The sequence below is a fragment of the Girardinichthys multiradiatus genome, chromosome 1 (assembly GCF_021462225.1).
Source record: "Girardinichthys multiradiatus isolate DD_20200921_A chromosome 1, DD_fGirMul_XY1, whole genome shotgun sequence".
Classification (NCBI taxonomy): domain Eukaryota; kingdom Metazoa; phylum Chordata; class Actinopteri; order Cyprinodontiformes; family Goodeidae; genus Girardinichthys; species Girardinichthys multiradiatus.
The window spans coordinates 43,581,767-43,605,855 of record NC_061794.1 but is presented as its reverse complement, the minus strand read 5'-3'; the positions used below and the strand labels follow the sequence as shown (position 1 = coordinate 43,605,855).

At 38.7% G+C, this 24,089-nt stretch overlaps 1 protein-coding gene across 1 annotated transcript in view; it reads right to left on the bottom strand.

Moving 5' to 3' along the window:
- Positions 1–6,682: 6,682 nt before the first annotated feature.
- The window catches only part of jph2 (junctophilin 2), a 31,574-nt gene continuing 14,167 nt past the window's right edge, over positions 6,683–24,089 (bottom strand). The window contains exons 3-6 of the mRNA XM_047372676.1: positions 14,096–14,214; positions 10,962–11,878; positions 9,229–9,329; positions 6,683–8,017 (exon numbers count right to left, since the gene is read on the bottom strand). Of these exons, the coding sequence (XP_047228632.1) occupies positions 9,249–9,329; positions 10,962–11,878; positions 14,096–14,214 (1,117 nt within the window). The 3' untranslated portion in view covers positions 6,683–8,017; positions 9,229–9,248. The remainder of the gene's footprint in view (positions 8,018–9,228; positions 9,330–10,961; positions 11,879–14,095; positions 14,215–24,089) is intronic.

Here is a 24,089-nt window from a genome sequence, read left to right as displayed (position 1 = left end):
ACAAGAAAATGAACAGTATCACTTTTTGTAGTAGATTCTTTTTAATATATCCAGCTAGAATACCAAATATCCATAAACACATTACACAAAAGGTATGAACTGATTTGTGAATCCCTGAGAGTATTGATTCCTCCTTAAAAAGAGGCAGAAGTCTGGCTCCCACTGACTGGCTATGCCCCATGGAGCACAAACTTGCAAATAATCAATCAAACTATAAAGGAATAAACGAATCAGTCAACTGATTACATATACTACTGATGTCAACTTGGGAATTTCACTCATTTTTTATTCCCTTTAAGCCCTACTCCACCATCAGCAAGACCACAGAACCTTTACATAAAACCTGTATCAACACAGTAGGTCTGCAAAAGATGAAATTTTATTTTGAAACTGAGTTGATATTACATTCCCACTAATCGGCCTTGGGTGGAGCTCTATTCCAGATTTTACCTTAAGGAATAAGGAAATGTGAGGCACTCAAATCAGACTCTTTGGCATCAACTCAACTTGATGTTTTTTCTGGAAGAGAAATGTTCATTCTGACCCGAAGACCACCATCCCCAGAGTAAGGCACAGAGGTGGAAGCAACACCTAATTATGGTCAGAAGTTGGTCTTTGAGCACGAAAATAGCAAAAACACACCACCAAGGCAACAAAACACTTGCTAAAGACCAATCACATGAGGGTCATAGAGTAGCTAATTTGGTGTTCAGACCTCAATCCTACAGAAAATCTGTGGAGGGATCTAAAACTTGAGTTGCCAAGCAGCAGCCTAGAAAACTCATGGATTTACAGAGGTTTTGTGCAGATGAGTGGACCAAATCCCTCCTCAAAAATGCGCAGACCTCATGACCAACAGAAAATATCTTAATGCTGTGTTTGCCCCAAAATGATTCTCAGTCATGTTTTGTTGGGTGATTAACTACTTATTTTGTCAAATATTGTCTCTCCTCTCTTCTGTAAAAGTGAGCAAACAAAGTTCATAGGATTAACTAATTACAGACATGCACAGTGTTGTTTGCTAATGATTACATTTACTAAGAGGAAGAGTTATCCAGTCCAACCTGACCCAGTGTGTCCTGATGGACTCCATCCAGAACTGGGAACAAGCTTGACTTGATGCTGAGAATGTGCCTCGGTTTTACAAGTTGTAAGCCTTCTCCAGATTCACAAAGCACATGACACCTAGACCACCATTTCCTATCTCCCCGTCAGTGACACGGTGAAAACATCTGAGGTGTTTCATTTGTACCAGATTCATTTTTATCTCTGGTCGTTTGAAATCCCTGCCTTTAGCCTGTTGCTTCTTTAATCGTTATGAGTGAAAAGAACAAACATAAAAAATAAGCCTTACATTGCTATTCCACCTTGATTATCAGTAGCATTTCCTCCATTAATAAAGACAGATTAGATGAAAACAGCTCATTGCCATACATTGTTAATGATACAATATTCCAACTGTATGGACTGTGAGTCACTGTTGGTGAAAGTGAAATTACTTTGTTTGTGAGAAATGAATCTACTCAGCATCGGTTACGTAATTACACAGAGCGAGTGGTGCAGCTCGGGTGAAGCCCATGGCTGTTCTGACGGTCCCTGTTGTGATGTTCAATGATGATGGCAGACAGAAAAGCCGGGGGTGAAGCAGTGCACCATGGGTAGGTCATGATGCAGAATAATGGGTCAATGCAGCATTGGGACTAAAATGCATCAAACTGTCTTGATATTAACATTACTATTTATTCAGGCATTAAAATCGATCTCTGCTTTTTGTTTATGACCTTCATCTCAAAAGCACAAATAGAAATGGATGTTTTTTGTCCTCACCTGCCACCTTGTGGTGACAAATACATATTACATATAGCTGAGAATCAGACAGCAGTAATATGATACATTTATGACAGAAATCTAATTCTAATCCAATAAAGATTCCCAACATTAACTGTAGGTACAGGGTACCAATTTTATACCAACATTATGTGAATTTACACATTTCATGGTATTTAGAAAATCAAGTAAAGAATTTGTTTTTCTAGACTGCCAAAGATAAGGTGTACAAAACTACAGATAAACATGCTCAAAACAAAAAGGTAGAGCTTTATATTTATAATACCAATGATATAATAATATTATCACCAATTATATCTGTTGACAGATGATAAAATACATTTGTGTTCTTTCCCATGTCTGTTTTGTGAATTCAGTGCAGAGAGCAGCAATATTAAAGCAAAATTTAAACATTATTAATATTTTGAGGAATAAAAATAAAAACAGCTGAACGCCCTCAACCACCCCCACCCTTACATAGCGGCAGAGGAAGATGGAGGACAAGAACATTGCATTAAATGTTTTTTGTTTAGTTTTTTCCCCCTCTGATTGCCACAAATACAGTTTATGTTGCTGCATTACTTTCTACTTTCATAGAAGGATTGTGATGTCGCTTTTAGTAAATGTGTATTACCTCAACAGGATGCCTGTTTCATTTTGCTCCAGTTTAATATTTTAATATTTTAATTTTAATATTGTATATTTTTCTGCCTAATGCCGCTTCCTCTGCCATGTGTGTCTGAACGATCCTGCAGTTCATCCATATCTAACCACTGGTAACCACAGCATACCCATGGCCACCTTCCCTGTGGGATTCTGGACAAACCCTTAGGTTTAAGCTGATTATGGAGTCGTTTGTCTTTCAGTGTTTAACCCTGTCTCTCTCCTAGATATATCTATTGTCTGAACTTAACTGTATGCACTCTCCTATTTAACTCTAGACTTGAAAACTATCCGCTTTGCTGTGTTTCTCTCCTAGATGAAGCCAATAAAGGAGCTACTACTGCTTTTGACGTTTTACTTTTCGTTCATATAGAAAGTACTCCAGGATCACTGCTTCTGTGTTCTTTTTGTATTTATGCTCTGTTTTCTTAAACCCCCAACCTCATGATCCACACCTGTTTGTGTATCTGGTGATTGCACTCACCTGTTTGTATTCATGTAGTTATTTTCATCTCAGTGTATTTAAGTTTCTGTTTTCTGTCCCTTCATTGTCGTGTTTTCTGTTGTCCTCTCTGTTACCGTCTCCATTGCTGTGTCCCAGGTTCTTGTGTTTCCTGTAAGTTAATCAGTTTTCTGTTAAAATATATCCATCCACCATGTGCCTGTCCTGTTGTTGGTTTGGTTCTGCTCAACCGCAAACTGTGAGACCCAGTTTGTTGTGGCAGATGGCTGCTTACAATGAGTCTAGTTCTAGTTCTGCTGTAGGTTTCTTTCTGTTAAAGAGTTTTCCTTTCCACTGTCGCTACATGCATGCTCAGAATGAGGGATTGCTGCAAAGTCAACCACGCATTGCAAGTGACTGGAGGAGTGAACGCTGCAAGTCACTAACTTGGTGCAATCTGCAGGGAGTCTTTAGATAGAAAAACTTTTTAACCAATTTGAATATTAAATTGAATTTGACTGCAATGTTTGAAAACTAGGATTAATTGGAATGTATGTACTTGAGTTGGAAACTGTTTGATTCAACATGTGATGTGAATTGGCGCAATATAAATAAACTGGATTGAACTGAAACTGGCCCATATCACTGTGAGGTGATTTAACATGTTGGATTTTAGACTAGGGAACCAATACCTGTCAGACATAACTAAAGTAAACTTGAAGGACATCCTTCACAGGTCTTAAATTTACCTACCTCAATGTTTGAGTATATTTGGTATGGATGAACAAATTTTAGAACTTTCACAGAACTTTTTAAAAAGGACGAGCGAAACTAAAAAGATTACATTGGATTTTTCTTTTTCATAAAAACCTTGAAGTTGTTGGTATACTACAACCTACTGTAATTTTCATGTGTAAATAGTAGCTTTTGTGGTCAGGGCTGGTTCTCTGGAAGCTCTACATGCTCATAAATCATGCCCTGGCTGCAGACTTGAAACATTCCTGCATTTCTTGTTAAACCCATTCTCTCTGCTTTGCAAAACCAACATAATCAGTTATAAACATGATGTTACCGGTGAACCTTTAACTTTAATGTTCCACCATGCTTTTCCTCATTAGTCCTGTTCATTTTAGTGTCATTCTTAAAAAAAAAAAAAACATGTCAGATTGATGAAATGACCTTCATCAGATTGCTGTAACAAATCCTTGGACAGAGATTTGGAATAAATCCACTGATTACATGACAGCATCCACTGCCTGAAGTGAGTGGCACAGGTGCTCTGTTCTCCACATTCCTGCTCTATATGGAGACCCTAAAACCTTTGTATGCTGTGCCTTTTTCCACACAGTCCTGTAGCTACACCTTCTCTCTGAGTAGGTTCGAGCCTGTTGCTGGTATCAAAGTATAACAAAGTTTTAGACAGTTACCATTTCAAGACTGCAAAGACTTTCTGTGAGACCGTTCAGACATATTAAAGTCTTTTCAATGAGATGTCAGAGTAAGTGCCGAAGTGATGGACTTTTCCCCTGCTGTAAGTACCATGAAGAAATGCAGCACTCTTGGTGTACTCTGCTGGTCAGCTGGCTTAAACAAGATGGCTATCTGTTTCCCTTGTTTACAAGAAAGACAGAGTTAGCTGCTTGGAAATATTTTCAGCCATAAAAAATCAATCATGGTGTGGAAACTGTAATCACTCATATTAAAGTAACGCTGGTTTAAAACTACAGATGACAAGCAACTGGTGGTGAAACACTCATCTGCAGGTTTATTTTATCAGGCTGAGCAGACAGCCTGAAAAATAAAGATAGCCTTGTGTTATACTCTGTTAACAAAAAACTTTCATATCTTGCTCAATAAGCATTAGATGTACAAGTAAACATATATTCTATATTTATTTATCAGTGAATAAATGTTATAGATAATATGATCATTACACAGTAATAATCAATATACTGTATTATTTCATAAGAAGTTGGAAAAATGTTTATTTTCTCATCAACTTAAAAGTTATTAAATCATATTATACTCTTTTGTCCATATAATGTGATGCTGTGAAACTGCTCTTCAGGTTATCATAGGGGGAGAACCTCATACCGGTCCTTGCTTCAGGGATTCAGGGCAGTACTGTTCCTAATTAGTAAAATAACAAAAGGAACAGCTAAAGTAGTAGTAAAGTAGAAAATATTTAATGTTTGAAATATTAATGCAGTAGGATGTCAGACTAAAACCTTTTTTGCAGTTTAATCTGAGTTATATGAATGAATGGTTATGGAAATCCCAGGATGACGACTCTGAAAGTAAATGATGAAAAGTTGCTGAAATCTTGTGCATGTGTGTTTCTGCTCAGGCAGCAACTCAAGTTCAGAAACGCTAACTCCGATACTTCTAAGTTTTGTCTCTTATGTCTTACACGAACTAATTCCCCAGATCTGATTGTGCATGCAGGGCTCTCATTGGTTAATAAAGGCCGATCTTCAGGGATTTCAGGTACACGTTGAAGAACCTTCCTTGCAAAAATACATAAACTTAAATGAGGAGATAAAAAAATGTAAAATGTGCACCCGCTGGATTTTATAATGCCAAAGTTATTTTTGCAGAAACCAAAGCAGCTGCTCTGCAGAACTCATTCTTTCTGTTGAGCGTTGTTTTGCTCATTTGCTGACAAACATTTTCAGGCTGACAGTGAGGATATTTGCTTACTTCATCTGCAAAGCTTTTTACAGGCTTCACTCACCAACAACTTGGCTGCCATAGATTACATCACAAATATTTAATTGAAGCGGGACCAAACAAATTTTCAGCTTTCATTAAAGCTGGCATCATAACCTGGTAAATTAAAGTGTAACATATGAAACAAAAAGCTGAATTAAAAGAGGAAGAAATGAAAGAATGTTATTTATTTTTTGCCTTTGGGGCTAAACCTGTTGGCTGGTGAGTTGTTCATTTTGACCACTAGGGGGAGTGTGGAAGCCCATTTCTGTCAGCTAAAAAAAATGTTACGTGACATGTTATATTTTAGTTATAAAGTGATAATTATTAGATTCAAAGGCAGAATTAGAAAATTAAAAACAATAATTGTAACAAAAAAAGTCATAATTATGAACTAGTTTCAAAATTCTGAGAAAATGTCAGATTTGTTTTATGTTTCAAACCCATATTTATGAGATACAGTTTTACAGTTATTACATTAAAAAATCATAAATACCAGATTAATGGCTATAAAATAATAGTCATAATTATGACTTTCAGTCATAGTTCCGAGATAAAAAGTAATATTTATCACTTTCAAAGTCTAACTAATTGCGTTAAAGCTAATGTGATTAAATGTGATATTTCTGAGCTGGTAATAATTATGAGAGTGTTGAGTTACAGAGTTCTAATAATGAAATAGAAATTCATATTTCTAAGTTTTAAACTCTGAAACTGACATTTTTGTGCAAGAAATGGCTTTCCATAGAGAAGACCTGCAGCCTAAAATAAAGTGATATTCAATGTGGCCCCAGGGATGAACAGAGAGTGTCGCATGCTGGCAGACAGTTGCTGTTTAAAAATACTTTGAACTGCTTTTACCAGACTGGATTCATCATGTATGAGTAACAAGGTATAAACAGACCTTCCTGCTTTTTAAAAGCAGAAACAAAATATAATGTTGTTCTGGAAAAATAGGTTTTCTGGTGGAAAATTTCTTCAAGCTTAGCATTGAATTTCCTGCACACTTACTTACAAAGAACCACAAGCGAGAGAATCATGGGAGATTTCTTCTTTTTTAATCTTTATTTTAATGCAAATACTTTTAGGCTTTTTCCTTCATCAACAACAACACCATCAAACTTAAAGGCAGATCAGCTTCAGATACCTCTTCTCTGCAAGGCCACGAACCACCAAACCAAGACAGAAATAATAAGTCTTTTCACTGTAAGACATGGAGTTAAGAGTCATTCTGTTTTGTTTTTTTATCTAACTATTGTAGGGTAAATACATTTTGGATTTTGGATGGCAGAGTTGCTTTAGTTAAAAAGGAGAAAATGGTAACAACAGAACTCTTTGAAAGATGAAAAGGTGCACTCCCAAAAATCATACAAAAGTACAGAAAATCACCTCCTGCATACAAATATTAGGCTCTATAGGTAAATACAACGCAGTCAGGATCTCAGAGACATATTGATCATTTCAGACCTCCTCCTGCTGTAGGAATAACAATGTACAGATTCAGTACCCTTGTTGAAACATACAGTGGTTGCTTTGGATTATTCTGATTGCAGATATAATTGCCCTTGTTGCTCACCATAATTTGGGAACTCATTTGAAATCACTGAGGGGATAAACAGCAGTGCATGGCTTCACAGGAACAAACAGGACAAAAGCATCAGCAGGGGCACCCAAATGTCATTAATCTCTTTTTATCTTCTCCCTAAATAAAAAAGCAGCTGAATAAAAACTCACACACATACAGAAAATCCCCATAAAAAGAGAACATATCTGTTGGACACCAGATGCAGTTAGTAGTGATAGTATCCATGAAAACAGAGTTGGGAGAACTTTTTCAGGTGACTGACACAAACACACAGCGCTTAAAAAACACTGACAGAAACAGTTTTTCTTCACAAGGACGCTGCAAATTCAAGGCAAACTGGATTGAAAGTTTAGTCTGAATGAGTTTTCAACATTCTTTCATCTGCAGTTCCAAAATAAAAACACATGTCAAGGCAGCGCGTGATGATCTACTGATTCGGTGTCGTGCGGACCACTCAGTGTAAGGCAGATTAAAAGTAGGACAACGCATATTGCAAAATGACAGCACCCTTGTGACACACTGTGACAAAGTTGAATTCTGGAGGCCCACCCAGCTCCGAGACTTGCTCTACCATCTAACCGGCAGCTTCAACAGAACAGTCAAATTCAGACGTTTCAGCGTCCTTCAGTTTTCTCCAAGCTCTGCAAAAACAACAGCTTCACAGAACCTCTCAGTTACACCAATCAAAACCCACAGCCGACTGCAGAAGGCTCCAACCGTCAGTGGTGTCTTTGATCTCTGGTCCATAAGGTGGAGGAGCAACGCCATCAGTGTCCATCACCACCTGTGACCTGCAGCAAAACATATGTATTAAGCATAGAGAGCAGACACATTTTAAGTTTGCATGAGCCCAGGTGGTTGGGTGGTTGTTGGGCAAGAGGCGCTAAGCACAACTTGGCATGATTTTATTTTTTGGTTTTTGATAGAGATGAGGATGGGCTTCAGTGACATATGACAAGCAGAAGCTGCATGTACAACTGCAGCCAACTGCTGACCGAGCTGACTGAGTAAGGATGCATGGAATGTGGTGTGCTTGGGAACAGAAGTTGGGCGGCAGAGCTGATAGCCTGGCATGGCGAACAGCCAACCTGCAGGAAACAGCTACAACAATGCTATTTCTTGCTAATTTTCAGCCTTCGTAAAAGTGCCTACGTGTTTTTGTTTTCAACCATCTCCGAAGCAACGCGCATGAATCCAGCTGAACATTATATGCAGTCCTGACAACTAACATCATCCTATCCAGAAAACAAAGTGGTAAGGAATATCTTTTTATGAAGTGTTTTTTTTCGTCGGGCTGCACGGTGGAGCAGTTGGTAGCATTGTTGCCTTGCAGCAGGAAGATCCTGGGTTCTACTCTCAGGACCTTTCTGCATGGAGTTTGCATGTTCTCCCCATGCATGTGTGGGTTCTCCCAGGGTATTCTGGCTTCCTCCCACAGAAAGACTGTTAGGTTAACTGGTCTCTTAATAGCCCTTAGGTGTGAATGGGTGTGTGGCTGGTTGTTTGTCCTGGATGGATTTGATTTCTCTTTTGGTTGCAAACTACCTGCTTTTTTGACATAATTTTCTATAAAAACAAAAAACTGAAGAAAACGTATTAATTCCCTTTATGTGAAAGCTTGATGATTTTCTTTATTTTAAAACGTAAAAAAAATTTTAATTGTTGTTTAATTTAAACATAACAAATTTCCTATACTAGATATTGTTAAAATCATCTAATTTGTTAAATGTAGCGTTTGTGGCTCTAAACGACTTTTGTTTAGCTGTCTGTAAAATGGCTCTCAGGGCGGTAAAGGTTCCTGACCCCTGGTTAGGTTAACAAATATGGGCAACATTGGTTGGAGATTACAATAAAACAAACAAACAAAAACAAAAACAGAGTAGAAATGAATATTAAATTCTGCCTCTTTTCTGAATTTTTTTTAAACATTACTTCGGCAGCAGTATCATACTGACAGTTTTTGTCAATAAAAAAAAAATGGAAACCAGGTTATAGTTGTTACCTGATGTGGTGGAAAATGTCTCATGACAAAATGTGAACGAAGAGAATGGCCAGGCCGATGTTGAGCAGGATCACCATGCAAACCATGATGGTATTTGGGCCCTGGAAAGGAAGGAGAAGAAGAACAATATTTACTGTCCAGTTTGTACACCATGTCAATGTATTTAATTGCTGATGAGCTGATTAAAAACTGCCAGAGTACAGTAGAGGTGGTTGGTTAACAAATCCTCTAATAATTAGCATCAGGAATCGTCTACAAAATGCTACATGTTGGTTTGGTTTTTTTAAGGTGTTTCAACACAATCAAATAAATGTTGTGTTCATGTCTAAATAAAGGATCCCTACAATTAACCTTACTTTAGATAGGAGACAGTTATTTATGTGTTGAGATTGTAGAGCAAATATAAAACATCCTCAAAATGATTCCTCTTCCTTATAAAAATGACTACATCATCATCAGTAAAACAGAAAAACAATAAAATAAAATAGAAAGTCAAGATCCCATGGAAAATAAAGATAATATATTAAACAGAGGATTTACTCTAATTTGTTTGTAATTGCACGTTTTATGAACCAATTGTATTTTGTGTTTTTTATTATTATAAGCCTGGAGCACAGGAGTGTCAACTTAAGGCTGCTACTTCTTATAAGATGTTCGGACTCTGAGGATCTGAGAACTGAGTGAGCAGTTTCAGGCTTTATTTGGTAGATTTTTCTGTTTGCAATGTTTTAGATGTTCAGGAGTAGAATAGATTGTCTCTGTCAGATGCTTTGCTTTTCTTCGCTCATCCTCTGTGGAACAAAGTGCAGTCGTGCACCTTCTGCTACCTCAGCCATGTTGTTGTCATGTGAGCAGAACATGCTTTTACGTTGTCTGCTAATGGATGTTCCTTGTAAGACTTAGGTCTAGAAGATGACCTTTGCTGAGGTCAATGAATAAACCCTAAACCCTCACAGACCCTGGCTTTGAAACTTGTGGTTGACAATAGTCTGGATGGTCCTTTTTTTAATGAGTCATGAGTTTTTATTTCTTCTAGAATACATTTGAAATTTGAAGCACTAAATTGCCTGACAACAATCCACTGTGATGGTCCCAGATGCCTCAGAGACGTTTAAGCTTCCTCTGGACAAGTTTAACAAAATCTTCTTTCTTTCATGTTTTACAGTTGACCAGTATACTAGAGCACGTTCCACTTCTAGTTCAAGAGTTACTGTTCTCAATCATTTTACTCAATCATACAAACTGTAGATTGTCTACACACTTTCCTCATCAACGACTCGGTCTCCCATAGATACTGCTGTTGCACGTAACTGTATCTACAAAAATGGCAACGCCATTGCATATTAAGTTGATAAAACGAAACATGTCACAAAGGCATAACGAATCTACATAAAGATATTTAATGATATGAAAAGGTAGATTAAAAGTTGTTAGGCTTGATCAAATGAGCTGGCAAAGTCTGACTGTTGGTGTAGCTAAATCTGGAGAAGACATACAGTACTGTCTGGCGGGACCCTTTAAGCCTCTATGTTTGCACCGGAATGCTTTAAGGATTATTAATGCATACATAAATACTGTATTATAAGGGTTCCCTCTCTGATGATTGCTGATAGTAATTAACTGATTATCTTTTCTTTGAAATACAGGGAGGGCAAGCTCAAGAACTGTTACTTTTCACATAAATGTGCTAACAGGTAAGAGGTTTGAGTCATTGTGTATTTTCACCATCTCACCTCCAGATCTGAAGACTCTGCCTCTTTACTCGACACCAGGGCCTTTACGGCTGGTTTGGCAGCTATGGCTTTGGTTTCCAATGGCTTTGTAACTGTTTTAGGTTCATGATTAGCAGCAGCTTTTGGAGGTGGACTCGGTTGTTGTTTTGCAGGTGGAGCTGGACTCGGTTGCCGTTTTGGAAATGGTCTTGTCTCTGCTTTGCTGCCAGGCCTGCTCCCCTCCCTGGATGGCCTTTTCTTCTCAGAGGTGGACGGTGGTCGCTCATTGATGGATGGAGCTCTGTCAGTGTTTACCTCAGGGGCTTTGGGCTCAGGGGTCACAGCTTTGGGGGCCACATTGGCAGCAGGGAGAGAAGCTTCTTCTTCTTCGTCTGCTGAGATGAGGCTGTTAGTTTCTGGGACGGGGATGGCTGGTTTTGCCTCAGAGTCAAATTTCTGAAGTGGTTTGATCTCCATGTCTGACCCCTGTTCAATCTTGTTACTCAGACGACTTGGGGAGCGTGATGGTTGACGACTGCTGGAAGCTGCTCCAATCTCTGGTGCAGCCGTGGGAGGTGCAGCCGCTGACACTGACGGGGTGGTGGGGCGACTACTAGGTGCACTGCTGGGTTTCAGGCCACCCTTAATGCCACCACCTTTAATGGATTTGTCTTCAGTCCAGCCTCTTGGACCGAGAAGTTTGGGGTCCTCCTTGTTGATTATGGCCGGGCTCGGGGAGGGGGTTCGGGCGGGGGACGAGCCAGGCATGAGACTGGCCAATTCGTTCAGAAAGGGGCTCTCCGGTGGTGTAGGCAGAGGCTCCTCATCAGCCAACAGGGGCTCCTCTTCTGCTAGCAGGGGCTCATGTATTTCAGTGTCTGGGTTCTCGCTGTCTTCCACAGCCTCCAGCATAACCCTCTTCTTCAGGTACTCAGGGCCTAAAGATTGAGAATAGTCATAAAAGTATACAATCAGTTCATTTTCAATTAAGTTTGTCTACAAATAAAATGAGGCCATGTTCCAAAAAATAAATGCAACTCAATCGAAAGTGGGATGGCTGACAGCTTTCAGAATCAGACCGGGTTTCCCCCAAAGCATTCACCACTGCATTTAACTATGGTCACTATTGCCTCTAATGTCATGTTTCTGACTATAGAGCTGCCCATAAACAGGGTCACCTTCTCAGCAGAAGGGGCAATAGGTGGAAAAATGCCTTTTTAAGCGCACACAGTATGGGCCTGAGATCCCAGCTGTGCGAGCTCTACTGGAGAACCCCTCTGGGTAGCTCCTCTTGGTGGTCCTGTGTTGTCTTGGCGGCCTTAAGCCATCTGTTGGCTTTTCTACAGCAGGGAGATGAGCTTCCAATTCACTCTCCCCGCAAAACTACTTAAACTGTACATTTAAATGGTAAATGGACTGAACTTAAATAGTGCTTTCCAGTCATACTGACCACTCAAAGCGCTTTTATTACATTTATAACACATACCATTATCGTTAAATGAGGCAGAGAAAACTAAACATCTTCCAAACGTAGCAGTAGAGAGAAGCAGGGGGGAAGGATACAGACAACAGACAACAAGGGCAATGACCACCACTATGAATATACTGGGCCTCCTCTGGTTCCTCAGTACCACTAAGTCTTATAAGCTAAGTTATGTGTAGGAATTTTAAAGAGGAGAAGACAATATTAGTAGGTTGCATAAATAATATATGCAAAATTTATTTATATCTTTATTTGGGCTAATGTCATGTCACTTTAACATGTCCCATCAGAAGGTTGGATACCAGTCTTTGTCTATTTGTGACTTAATAAGCTTACTGCTGAGGGGGAAATGCGAGGGCCTTCTAAGTGGCTTCTTTAGTTTTGTGTGTGTGTGTGCGTGTGTGTGTGTGTGTGTGTGGGTGTGTGTGTGTGTGTGTGTCAACAAGCCTGCACTGAAACTGATACAAACCCCTGGGCTAAATAAGATGGTCCTTTTTTTAGACATTAGGTTCCGCTCCCCCTGTGGTGAGCCTTAGCAGAGGGATTCAATAGCCTACGCTTTGAGATCAGGGGGCAAAGTATGAAGTATATGTTGCATGTGATTGGCAGAATAGTATATTACACATATCTTAGTAAAACAGCAAAACTTCACCATCCTGGTTAACAAAATGTTGATTTTGTGTAGGGCTGCACAATATCATGAACGTATTATACGGCCATGTTGTTGCTAAAAAATGTGATGACGATGTTAAATATGATCTTCCTTTGCCCTTACACAATGTCTCCACGACTCTCAGCTAGCCTTAACATCTCACCCACCAGTCATATACATCAGGTTTGATCATTAAGGATTAATGTGACAAATATTGAATCCAAGCAGGGTTTCCTGGTTGTGACTTTGCTCACACTGATACTGTGATAACAACTGCATTTTGATATAATGTGCAGCTCTAATCTTGTGCTAGAGTCACAAATACAGAGCAAAACAGTTTAATATAAATGTATTAATTGGACATTAAACATTTACCATGATACTTAACTTTGATACCCCTAATAAACTCAAGTGCAACCCACTGCCTTCAGAAGTCGCTTTATTAGCAAACAAATTCAGCTTCTACTTCACAAATATATGTTTTGTTTTGTTTTTAAAGAATTGTTTCGGCACTAGAGGCCTTTATTTTGATAGTAGGCAGACAGGAAGAAGGGGCAAAGAGAGGGGGACACATTCGACAAAGGTCGCTGGGTCTGGGACAGCTGCTTTGAGGACTATGGCCTCTATATGTGGTCGCGCGCTAACCCTTACACCACCAACGCCGTGCCTATATATGTATAGTTTTAATGTTTAAATTGTCTTTACATTGACAGCAATGTGGAGCTAAAGTCAAATATCCTGTTTGTGTGCAAAAACCTGGCCAATTTGGCTGATTCTGATATAAATAAATTGCACTGGACTTTATTTAGGGAAATCAGAGTAATGGGGCTTGATATAAATCCTCACTACATTTATCAAGCTTTTATTTATTACTTTGTGTTAGTCTGCCACATAAAATTACAATAAAATACATTGAAGTTTACAGCTGTAACATGATAAAATGTGGAAAAAGGTTTGTTTGTACCCTTTTAACACAAAAAATGATTACGCCCTGTTACTGAAGAGTTGATGTCCACTGACCTGGCTGATAGAAAGAAGGTGATAGCTCTTTGGCAACCAGTCTGGCAATGCTGGACTCACTGTTGGAGGCCTGGGCAGCCTGCTCAGCGCCATCTGACTTGCCCTTTGCATGGGCTGTCCTGCAGTCGAGAGATGCAACATAAGTCATGAATCACTGGCAACAACATCTTCCTCTTTTAGATTGCTTCAGCAGAATGTAATGTTGACAAAGTGACATGTGTAACAGTATGTTATAATGAATATAATCAATGCACATCATTAGTGTCATTTCAGGCTGCAGATAATAATGTTCATACTGGGCTACAGTTAGCAGTCTAGATCAGTTTACTGTATGATACAAGGTAGTGGTGCAGAACGAGTCGATTTTATTAGATAAATTCCTGATTTAACAATTATTGGAGTGTCTTGGATAGTGTTGTAGTAAATGTTTAGCTAACTGTGGGTAATATGAAAAAATTGCTTTTGAACTTCGCCCAAATGCAGACATTTAAATTAAGAAGCAATAAAAAGAAAACCCAAATGTAAAGCTAAGCTTTAACTTTACAATGACAGTCTGCTTTTATAGAGACACTAACTCTCTTCACCCTACTGTGATTAAATGAGAACTCAGTGACTTTGTGCCGTTACAATCACTTAGTAATATCAACATGATGGTTTAAATAACAATAAAAAAATCACTAAGAAATGGAGCAAACCTAATGCATGAAAAACCAAGTGCTGCTTTGCTAGTTTTTGGCTGAGTCACTGCAAGACAGCATATTTTTATGCATTCAATTTATTTGTATTATGAAATTAAAACCAACTGGAAAGTCCCCTGAAGGTCATATTAGTACTTGGAGAGAAAGATGTGGATCCCTCTCCAACCCTGACTTCAAAATCTGATATGCCTGCTGCTCATGAAAAGCTTTTATTATATAAGTTACAACAATTACATTCATTCACTTCTGATGGTGTGTATCTCATGCAATTAGTCAGACAAATAGCACAGTACAACCTCTGTTGGGGAATATGTTGCAACAGTGTATGTAGAAAATACAGAGAAATATACTATTATCAGCTGGCTTTGCTAAAATTAGCAAGCAGGGTCACTGAGCACAACCATTACGCTGCTCCCAGTTTGCTTCAGAAGCTGGAGCCTTCAGGTCTTGGAAGGGCAACACATCCTTATCTGTGGCACAGTTACAAGCTGGAAAACCAGAAGGACTTGGAACACAAAGTAAGGACCAGCGGGGGTTTAATGGTCTCTCCACTAGAACTCTTTGAGACCAGTTAGGGGTCTTTATTCACTCCATGAGATACTGAAGAGGTAAAGACTTTAGACCTTCTGAGTCATTGTTCGAAACTTCAGAATCTGATGTGAGGCATCATCTCTTGGATCTTCTGATAAGGTATCATTGCTCAGACCCTCTCGTAGTTCAGACCCACACAGGCTGATGAGGTGCCAATGCCAAGAACCTTGCAGACTGATGAGACAGTGGCAATTGGAGGCTGAAAGATTTACGCATCACTGCTTGGACCCTCATAGTCGATGATTGGACAACTGGAGACTGATGAGGTGTTGGGGTTGGAACCCTTAGAGACAGCTGTGGTTTGGCCCTCATTTACACAGCAGGGCACTGTTGTACCAGTAAAATAAGATGCTGTATTTGTCTGCTTAATTCATTGTTGGTCAATTTTAGATGTTTAAGGGACTCAAATGTAGGACACACTAAAACACAGAGACTTAGAGACTTAAATAATGTATCTTATTAGGTCCAGCCATGGATTACAACATTTAAAGGCCAGTTTGATCTTTTCTGAAATTTTCAAAATAAATCACAGTAACCAACGTCCAGCACAGCCAGGAACAGAAGGAGAGTGGGCTTCCCGTGACGTCACTGTTTGAATAAAAACCCCACGTTCCAACAAACAGATCTCTTTCCATGTGGATTCCAGACGGGAACCAGACAGGAGAGGCACCAAAGAAGTATGTCTCTTTGCTGGCAAGCAGACATAACTCTTCAAACTGGATCCAAGAGTGTCATACTGTTGTGGAATTTTCTTATCAAAGTGGGTAGAAGTTGACTCATAACAAGAGAAAATCCGGACTTTGTCTTAATAAGTTTTATTCAAAGGCATTCAGCGTTTGAAGACCCTGTCACTGAGGTTAGTCAGTGAAACAGAGCTCCGATCAACATTTACACACAGTATTTATACCAGAACATGACTGTGTTATCTCAACTTCAAAGAGTCTGTGTTTTATGACCCAAACCCTTCTTGAGTTCAAAGGTGACAAGGTTATCTAGGAACAGACCTAACTGCCCTTCCTGACATCGTCCTAAAAGATGGGTCTTAACCATTAAACTTCTGATAATGGCTTTTACAGCTTCCTCCTCTAACACAGAGGTTCACAGGAGTGAGGTAACCCAAAGGTCATACACTGTGGAATGCTTACTGCAAGAATTTCCATCACAATACGATCACGCGATCATATGCACAAAGTTAAGTAATGATTTGCTGTTCAAGTATCCGGCATTCATTCATATAAAGTGTGTAATGAGACAAGCGTGATTTGACTTTTCTTCTGAGGCCTCCAGAAGCAGCCCTAATCGAAGCGGATATCCCCCATGGCCTGAAAAAGAAGGCAGGGACCGCATCGCACGCTCTCCTGCGTGCACGTCCAGGTACTCAAGGAGCCGAATGTGCCTTTGTCGTACGGTTCACCCAGGCCAGATAAAAACCCTTCCCTACAGCTACAGAGGTTAGCTGCGAGCTAACCCTTTGTTTACCCACATGTGAATGTTTTCCTCAACGCCCAGGACAACTTCTCCTCAGCACAGTTCACGCATGAGGCAGTGTTTGGGCAGAGAAGATTAGTTTAGATTTAAATAATCTAAATAATGTTTGTTTAATGACATTTGTTTTTGTTTGTGTTGAGAAACTCAGCTACAGTAAATACTAGCAGACTAGCACTCAGCTAGTGGCGTCAACGCTTATGCATTTTAACCTTTTTATTAGTGGTATTTTAAAGGTATTGATTCTGATAACTATGGAAGCAAATCGTTACCATATTTCAAATGAAAAAGCAATTTCAGAAATGCTTTTTCATTTTAAGAATGTGGCTGCATTGTTTGACTCATAAATGTAATTAGTAATCAATCATCCTATTTGCATTTGCATTTTCTTCTTCAAGACTGCTCATTCCTTAACTAAATTAAAAATGAAAAAGAAAAAGACATTTGAGATTTATTTTTCAAAATGTACCCCAGCAAATAGATACCAAAATTCAATTTGAAATGTAAAATTTGAAAATGAAAAAGCATTTCCAGAAATGCTTTTTCATTTTAAGAATGTGGCTGCGTTATTTGACCCATAAATAAAATTAGTAATCAATCATCCTATTTGCATTTGCATTTTCTTCTTCACGCCTGCACATTTTATGCCATAATCAAAAAGAAAACAAAGCAGACATTGCTTTTTCGTTTTCGTGGTCTGCCCGTAAAATACTGCCCAGAACTCGAAAACGAAAAAGCATTCCGAGCTGCGGGCGCAGAAGAGTGACGTCAGCAGCCGCTCTTCCTCAGCTCCCTGCTGACCGAGCTACCCATCTTGTTCGGTGGGAGGCGCTGTGCACGTCTGCAGTGCATTACATTGCAAATGTGCCGAGAAATTGATTGAATTGCAGCAGGGCCGAGCTCAATTTGTGGCAGTGACAGGCAGAACTGGTAGTTCCAGTGGCAGGCTGTGGCATCCTCATGGCCTGGGACATCCAGCGTGTTTTTAAGCATTTATTTATATTTTTCTGTGAGTGACGATTCAGAATAGCCGCTCGTGCTCTATAATAAACCGGCTGTTTGTGCAATAAATCGTCATCCTTTCAACACGTCACACATAGACATAGTGCTATTTATTTTCCATGTCAAGTAAATACAATCACCTTATGTTATGGGTCTAAAGCTGTTTATTAAATAATAATCAATAATGAAATCATTATGTAAAGGTAACAGGCTATAACAATAATGACAACCCATTTGCCGATAATCAGCATCAGCTTCCACAAAAACAGCAGCAACCGCATTGGCAAACTTTTACGGCCGGTCTGGCACCTTCTGGCACCTTCTGGCATCCTCGCGGAATCCCCTGCCACCGTGCGGCAGACTGTGGTAGTTCCGGTGGCAGCTTCGGTGGCAGCCTGCCACCGGAACTACCAGTTCTGCCTGCCACTGCCACAAATTGAGCTCGGCCCTGCTGCAATTCAATCAATTTCTCGGCACGTTTGCAATGTAATGCACTGCAGACGTGCACAGCGCCTCCCACCGAACAAGATGGGTAGCTCGGTCAGCAAGGAGCTGAGGAAGAGCAGCTGCTGACGTCACTCTTCTGCGCCCGCAGCTCGGAATGCTTTTTTGTTTTCGAGTTCTGGGCAGTACTTTGCGGGCAGACCACGAAAACGAAAAAGCAATGTCTGCTTTGTTTTCTTTTTGATTATGGCATAAAATCTGCAGTCGTTAAGAAGAAAATGCAAATGCAAATAGGATGATTGATTACTAATTTTATTTATGGGTCAAATAACGCAGCCACATTCTTAAAATGAAAAAGCATTTCTGGAAATGCTTTTTCATTTTCAAATTTTACATTTCAAATTGAATTTAGGTATCTATTTGCTGGGGTACATTTAAAAAAATAAATCTCAAATGTATTTTTCTTTTTCATTTTAATTAAGTGAAGGAATGAGCAGTCTTGAAGAAGAAAATTAAAATGCAAATAGGATGATTGATTACTAATTTAATTTATGAGTCAAACAATGCAGCCACATTCAAAATGTGAAAAAGCATTTCTGAAAATGCTTTTTCATTTGAAATATGGTAACGATTTGCTTCCATAGGATGACAAGCTATAAGTTTTTCTTGTTAGCTCCAACCGCTAATGGCTAAGAACACATGCTCGCCAACTTTATGAGTTAGCTGAAGATCATTTATCCGGATAGGTTGCTAGTTTCCAATCTAGGAAATAATATTTCCATAAATATTTTACTAAACGTGATAACTAATTAAACACCATTGAGACCCATTTATCCAGAAAGGTTTTGTTCTTATTCAAAATATCTTTCAAAATAGTTTTACTAAATAAAAGCAGCTAATTAAACACCGTTGAGGACGTTGGTTTTATTCAGCAAATCATTCCTTAAAATGTTATTTCATTAAAATAATGTTTTATCTGATCTTGCATTGTGAATGGCTGTTTGAAGCTATACCAATTATTGCCTAAGTTTGTTCCAAGACTACTTTAACTTAATTTCCAGATTCTTCAAGATAAACCTTTGTTCTTAAACATAAACATTGCATGGTAATGTTGCATCACTCTTTTGGTCATGATTCTCAATCATCTCTCATCAACTTGTTCATATTGTACATAACCCATTAGTCTTCATTATTCTGTCATTCTGCTTGGTAGTTTAGTTGGATTGTTTTCGCATAGCAAAGAGTTTGTTGATTGAAATATGTTTTGACTTTGAGTTGACTTATTTTTGTTAATAAATTCTTGTATTTTAAGAAATTGTGTGAATTCATTCTGTGTGTGTAGTTTTGCTGTTCAATAATGCCAGAGCTTGGCTCATCCCTTTCAAATTTGTCCTAATATTATTGGGCTGGTATTCACAGAACAACACTTAACAGACCAAAATATTATTTAATAAAATAGTAAAGTATTAGCAATAATTAATACATTCATAATTATAATCACAACAGTTGCAGTCAAAGTTGAGATTCATGAATAAACCAAATGGTAGAAAAGTACATGAAAGATCCAGACGATGACAAAGGTTTTTAATATAAAACAAGAAACAAGGTCTGCAAAAAAAAAAAAAAATCTAAAAACAAAAATCCATGGATAAATCTGTTGACAAAAACAAGAATCATAAGGCAAGACAATTCCCCAGAGAATAAAAACAAACCAAGCAAACCAAACAGCTTCAAAATTGTAGTTTTAGGAGTCAGATAGGCCGACTGGACACATGTTATTTTTAGTATGCTATGGTTAAAGTTTTAAGAGTTGTGATCTAATTTAAAAATATGACACTGAATTATCCAAAACAAACAGTAAGACAAGCTCTTCGATCCTGAACTAAAATTACTGTTATGTCCTGAGATTCCTGAATGTCCTGTAAATCATGAGAGGAAATCTTCAAAGGAACTGCAGTTTGTGTGTAAAAGTTCAAGGTAGTCCATCAAAACGAGATATTTCTGTCTTTACCAACTGAAAGACTTTCAGATCCCATGACGCCGCTGCTGTTGTTTGACTGATAGTAACTGGGAGAATTACTGAATGTGATTAATCTGTAGACACTTGGCATATTGTAACTTAATACTGATCTGAATATAGCTCCCTGGTCCAGTTTTAGACCCAGTGGAGAGGGTGCTTCCCAGTGGATTCATCAGAAAGTCCCCTGATGGATGTAGGTGATCTCCACCTGTCTGAAAGTTAATTTTCTTAACATTTACAAGTACAAATGAAATCTAAATTTATTTTATGCTATGTTTATAGTCAGTAACTTTATGTGCCAACAGCTTTTTCTGCTGTTAGCAAATACATGTTATGTTATTATATTTTTATACATTAATGTAACATTGCTACTTTAAAAACTAGCAGTTTTTAAAGTAGTAATGTTACATATTTTGATTGTAGGTAAAGCAAAACCTATAAAAGATGAACACAATTAATTAATGGTTTATTTCTCAATATTGTTTTCCTTATTTTTATTTGTTAAGCCTTCGGTTTTAGCCTGACTCGCTCTTGATGAACAGTACACATTTAGTTCCCTTAAACAAGCTTCTAGTATAATTATGGTACAAAATTAAACCAATCTTCTTGCCAGAATTGGCAGCTTCTTCAAATTGGTTTGTTTTTAACATGGTTCAGTAATTTTCAACAGGGTTGAAGTTGGGTTGATCTTTGTTGGCCTGCATTAACCATTTCAAAACCAATGTTGATGCATGTTTGTAATCACAGTCCTGTCAGAAAACCTAACTGTATCCAGGTTTCACTATCTGGCTCCTGATTTAAGGTGAAATTGATGAATTTGAAGATTTGCTTTTTTCTTAATTCCATTTTATGCAATTCACCAGTTCCACTCCTCCAAACACTCCTCTTGTCACTGTGGCCAAATTGCTTTGGAATGAATAGAGCAGGTTAATAGTAAGCTTTCACAATAGCCCTCTCAAAGCCCCAACTTTGTTTAAAGTTATTAAACTATGCTTAAACGCTTCAACAGTCGCAGGCAACCATCCATCCATCCATCCAATCGTCCACAACAACTTGCAGTTGCAGGTGGACTGGTGCCTATTTCCAGCAGTCATTGGGCGAGAGGCGGGGGGTCAGCAGACACTCAGGACAAACAACCATACACACTCATACATAAGAGCAATTAAAAGAGACCAATTAACCTAACAGCCATGGACTATGGGAAGAAGTCGGAGTTCCCAGAGAGAACCCACGCATGCATGGGAAGAACATGCAAACTTTATGCAGAACGATTCTAGGCCAGGATTAGAAACCAAGTCCTTCTAGCTGCAAGGCAGCACTATCTATCGTGACAAGAACAGTGGTCAAACATCAATTACAACATAAAGAAAAAGCATTTAGTTTTTCTGTGTCAAGAGACATTTTACTAAATAGTGGTGATGCTTTACATATTCTGATTTTAACAGTGTGGATTAGAAAAAATCAACAATAAGTTCAAAGTTGTACGCATAGTATCTGTTTTTTGTTGTTTGAGTCATAGTATAATCATCCCTCCTAAAAATAAAACTGCTTAAATAAACAACTCAAAGCCCAAACTGTATATGACATGCCCAAGATGATTGCATGTAAACTTCTCATTGGCACTGTATCAGCTGTGAATGAATCAATATTGAGACCAGCAGAGTCCAGAACTGCCATACTCTTTAGGACCAAAAGTCAACAACTAGAGACCTAATTATGAACACATGAGCCTGATTGCTCATGGCAGCCTTCAGACAGAATGGAGAGAGCCAAACGCATGGTGGCACTGCTCCGTTGGGTGAAACTGACAGTTGTTGGGAGGGAAAGAAAGATGCTGATAGATGGTTTCTTCGTGCAAACAGACTCTACCTCACAGCTCACACACTCAAACCACAGAGGCTTGGTGTTTCTATTGTTAGACCTGTGGAATAAAAATCCTTTATAAAAAAAAAAAGATTTCAGTCTTGTCTCTCTTCATATGTTGGATAAGAGTTCAGGGAGTTGTCACTGGTGTCCGATAACCACTCGAAGCTTTAACTTTCACAGTTTCTCTGCTTTCAATTTCATCTCCTGGCATTTCTCAAGCTTCTCGTCTTCCTTCTTCTTGATCTTCCCGTCACCTACATTTTTCAGTGCCTTCCTCTGTCGTGGTTTGTGCTCCTATATAGTGTCCAGTTGATAACCTTCGGCGGCGTGTCTGACTTTCCAGTGATTTTGAGACCAACTAAGTTCAGAAATGCCTGTATGATATTAGCCTGTGGTATGAATGGATCATGCACCCTGCTATTATGTCCTGGACTGTCTCAGGATCATCTTTACAAACACTGCCACTGGGACCCTGCATCGTGTCATAGTCTAGAACTTGCTTTTGGGTCAGTGCACTAAAATTGTCATTTCTGTTTCAAACTAAAGCTGCACCATTCAGTGAGACAGTAAACAAAAACACGAAATTTTCCCTCAGTTGACTGACTGGTGATCAGCAAGTCCGATATGTCACAATGTTTTTTCTGTTCAGATGGATCAGCGTTTACACAAAGTTTTTATGTGTTTTAATCATTACAAAGAAGATTACAACTGCAGATCAGACCTTGAACAAAACCAAAAACTGGTATCAACCAATGACAGTCTGATTGAGGCATCTGCAGTTTAAACAGTTTATCAGTGGTTGAAATCCAAGTTAGGGGATCTTGTTCAGACATTTTAGAAGTTACACAGGTGGCAAACAAGAGGGATTTCATCATAAAGCAACTAGGTTATATGGGTCTGGATTGAATGTTGGGCAATAAGGATGAGATGATGAGAGGTAGCCTAGACCAGACAATATGTTGTTCAAGCTATGAAATAACCGCTTTACCTGCACAAAAACAGACGCTATGAATGTGTTTTACTTAGAATTTAGAGTTTTTAGAAACTTGTTTCCATATCTGTTCATTTCGTGGCTGAACAGATTCTTCCAGTTATTTTCCAACTTGTGCTGCGGCTCTGCTGAATGTATTCACTATTATTGCTTTCAAGAATCATTTATGGAAAGACTTAAATATGGATGTATTGAACTGTCTGTCAACTGGAATTAAAGATCATCTGCATTAAGTGTTAATGTGACTAATTCAGCACAATAAAAAAAAAACCTGTCAAAATCAGCATTTTAGTTTGATATGAAGTATTCTTTGTGATTAGGTTGATATTTACACATCAATGACACAAAGCAACTATACTGGTTTGGGTTTCCTGATTATAACAAATGTCTGACATTTAAATTACAGGCTTTAAAATCTAATCATAACATGAAATTGTCCAGTAGTGCTTAACTTGAATAAGGAAAGTTCTTCATACAGTCAGGGGGCATTTATAAAGCAATGCAATCTACTCTGTTTTTCCAAGTGCTTTGCATGCACATCTGCTTAATTTCTGCACTGGATTCACAGCAACTGCACACACTTTGTCAAGTTCCGGAGGTGCAAACAATCTGCAATTTGCGTCAGGTCACCATTTTCTCTTAAAGACCACAAAGACAGCAGGAGAAGAAATGGTATAAGTACTGCTCAAAACTTTAAGAATTACATCTTAAGGGCAGAACATAGTCTGGCGTACTTGACTCCGCGGATGTATGCGGAGAGTCCGCTGCAGAGTCCTGCTCACAGTACGCCCGACTATGTTCTGCCTTTTTACTGTCAGGAGGGAATCTCAACCAGGATGGTGTTTTTAGGAATAACTGATGAAGATGTTTTTAACACACAGCTTAAAGTGATCCATT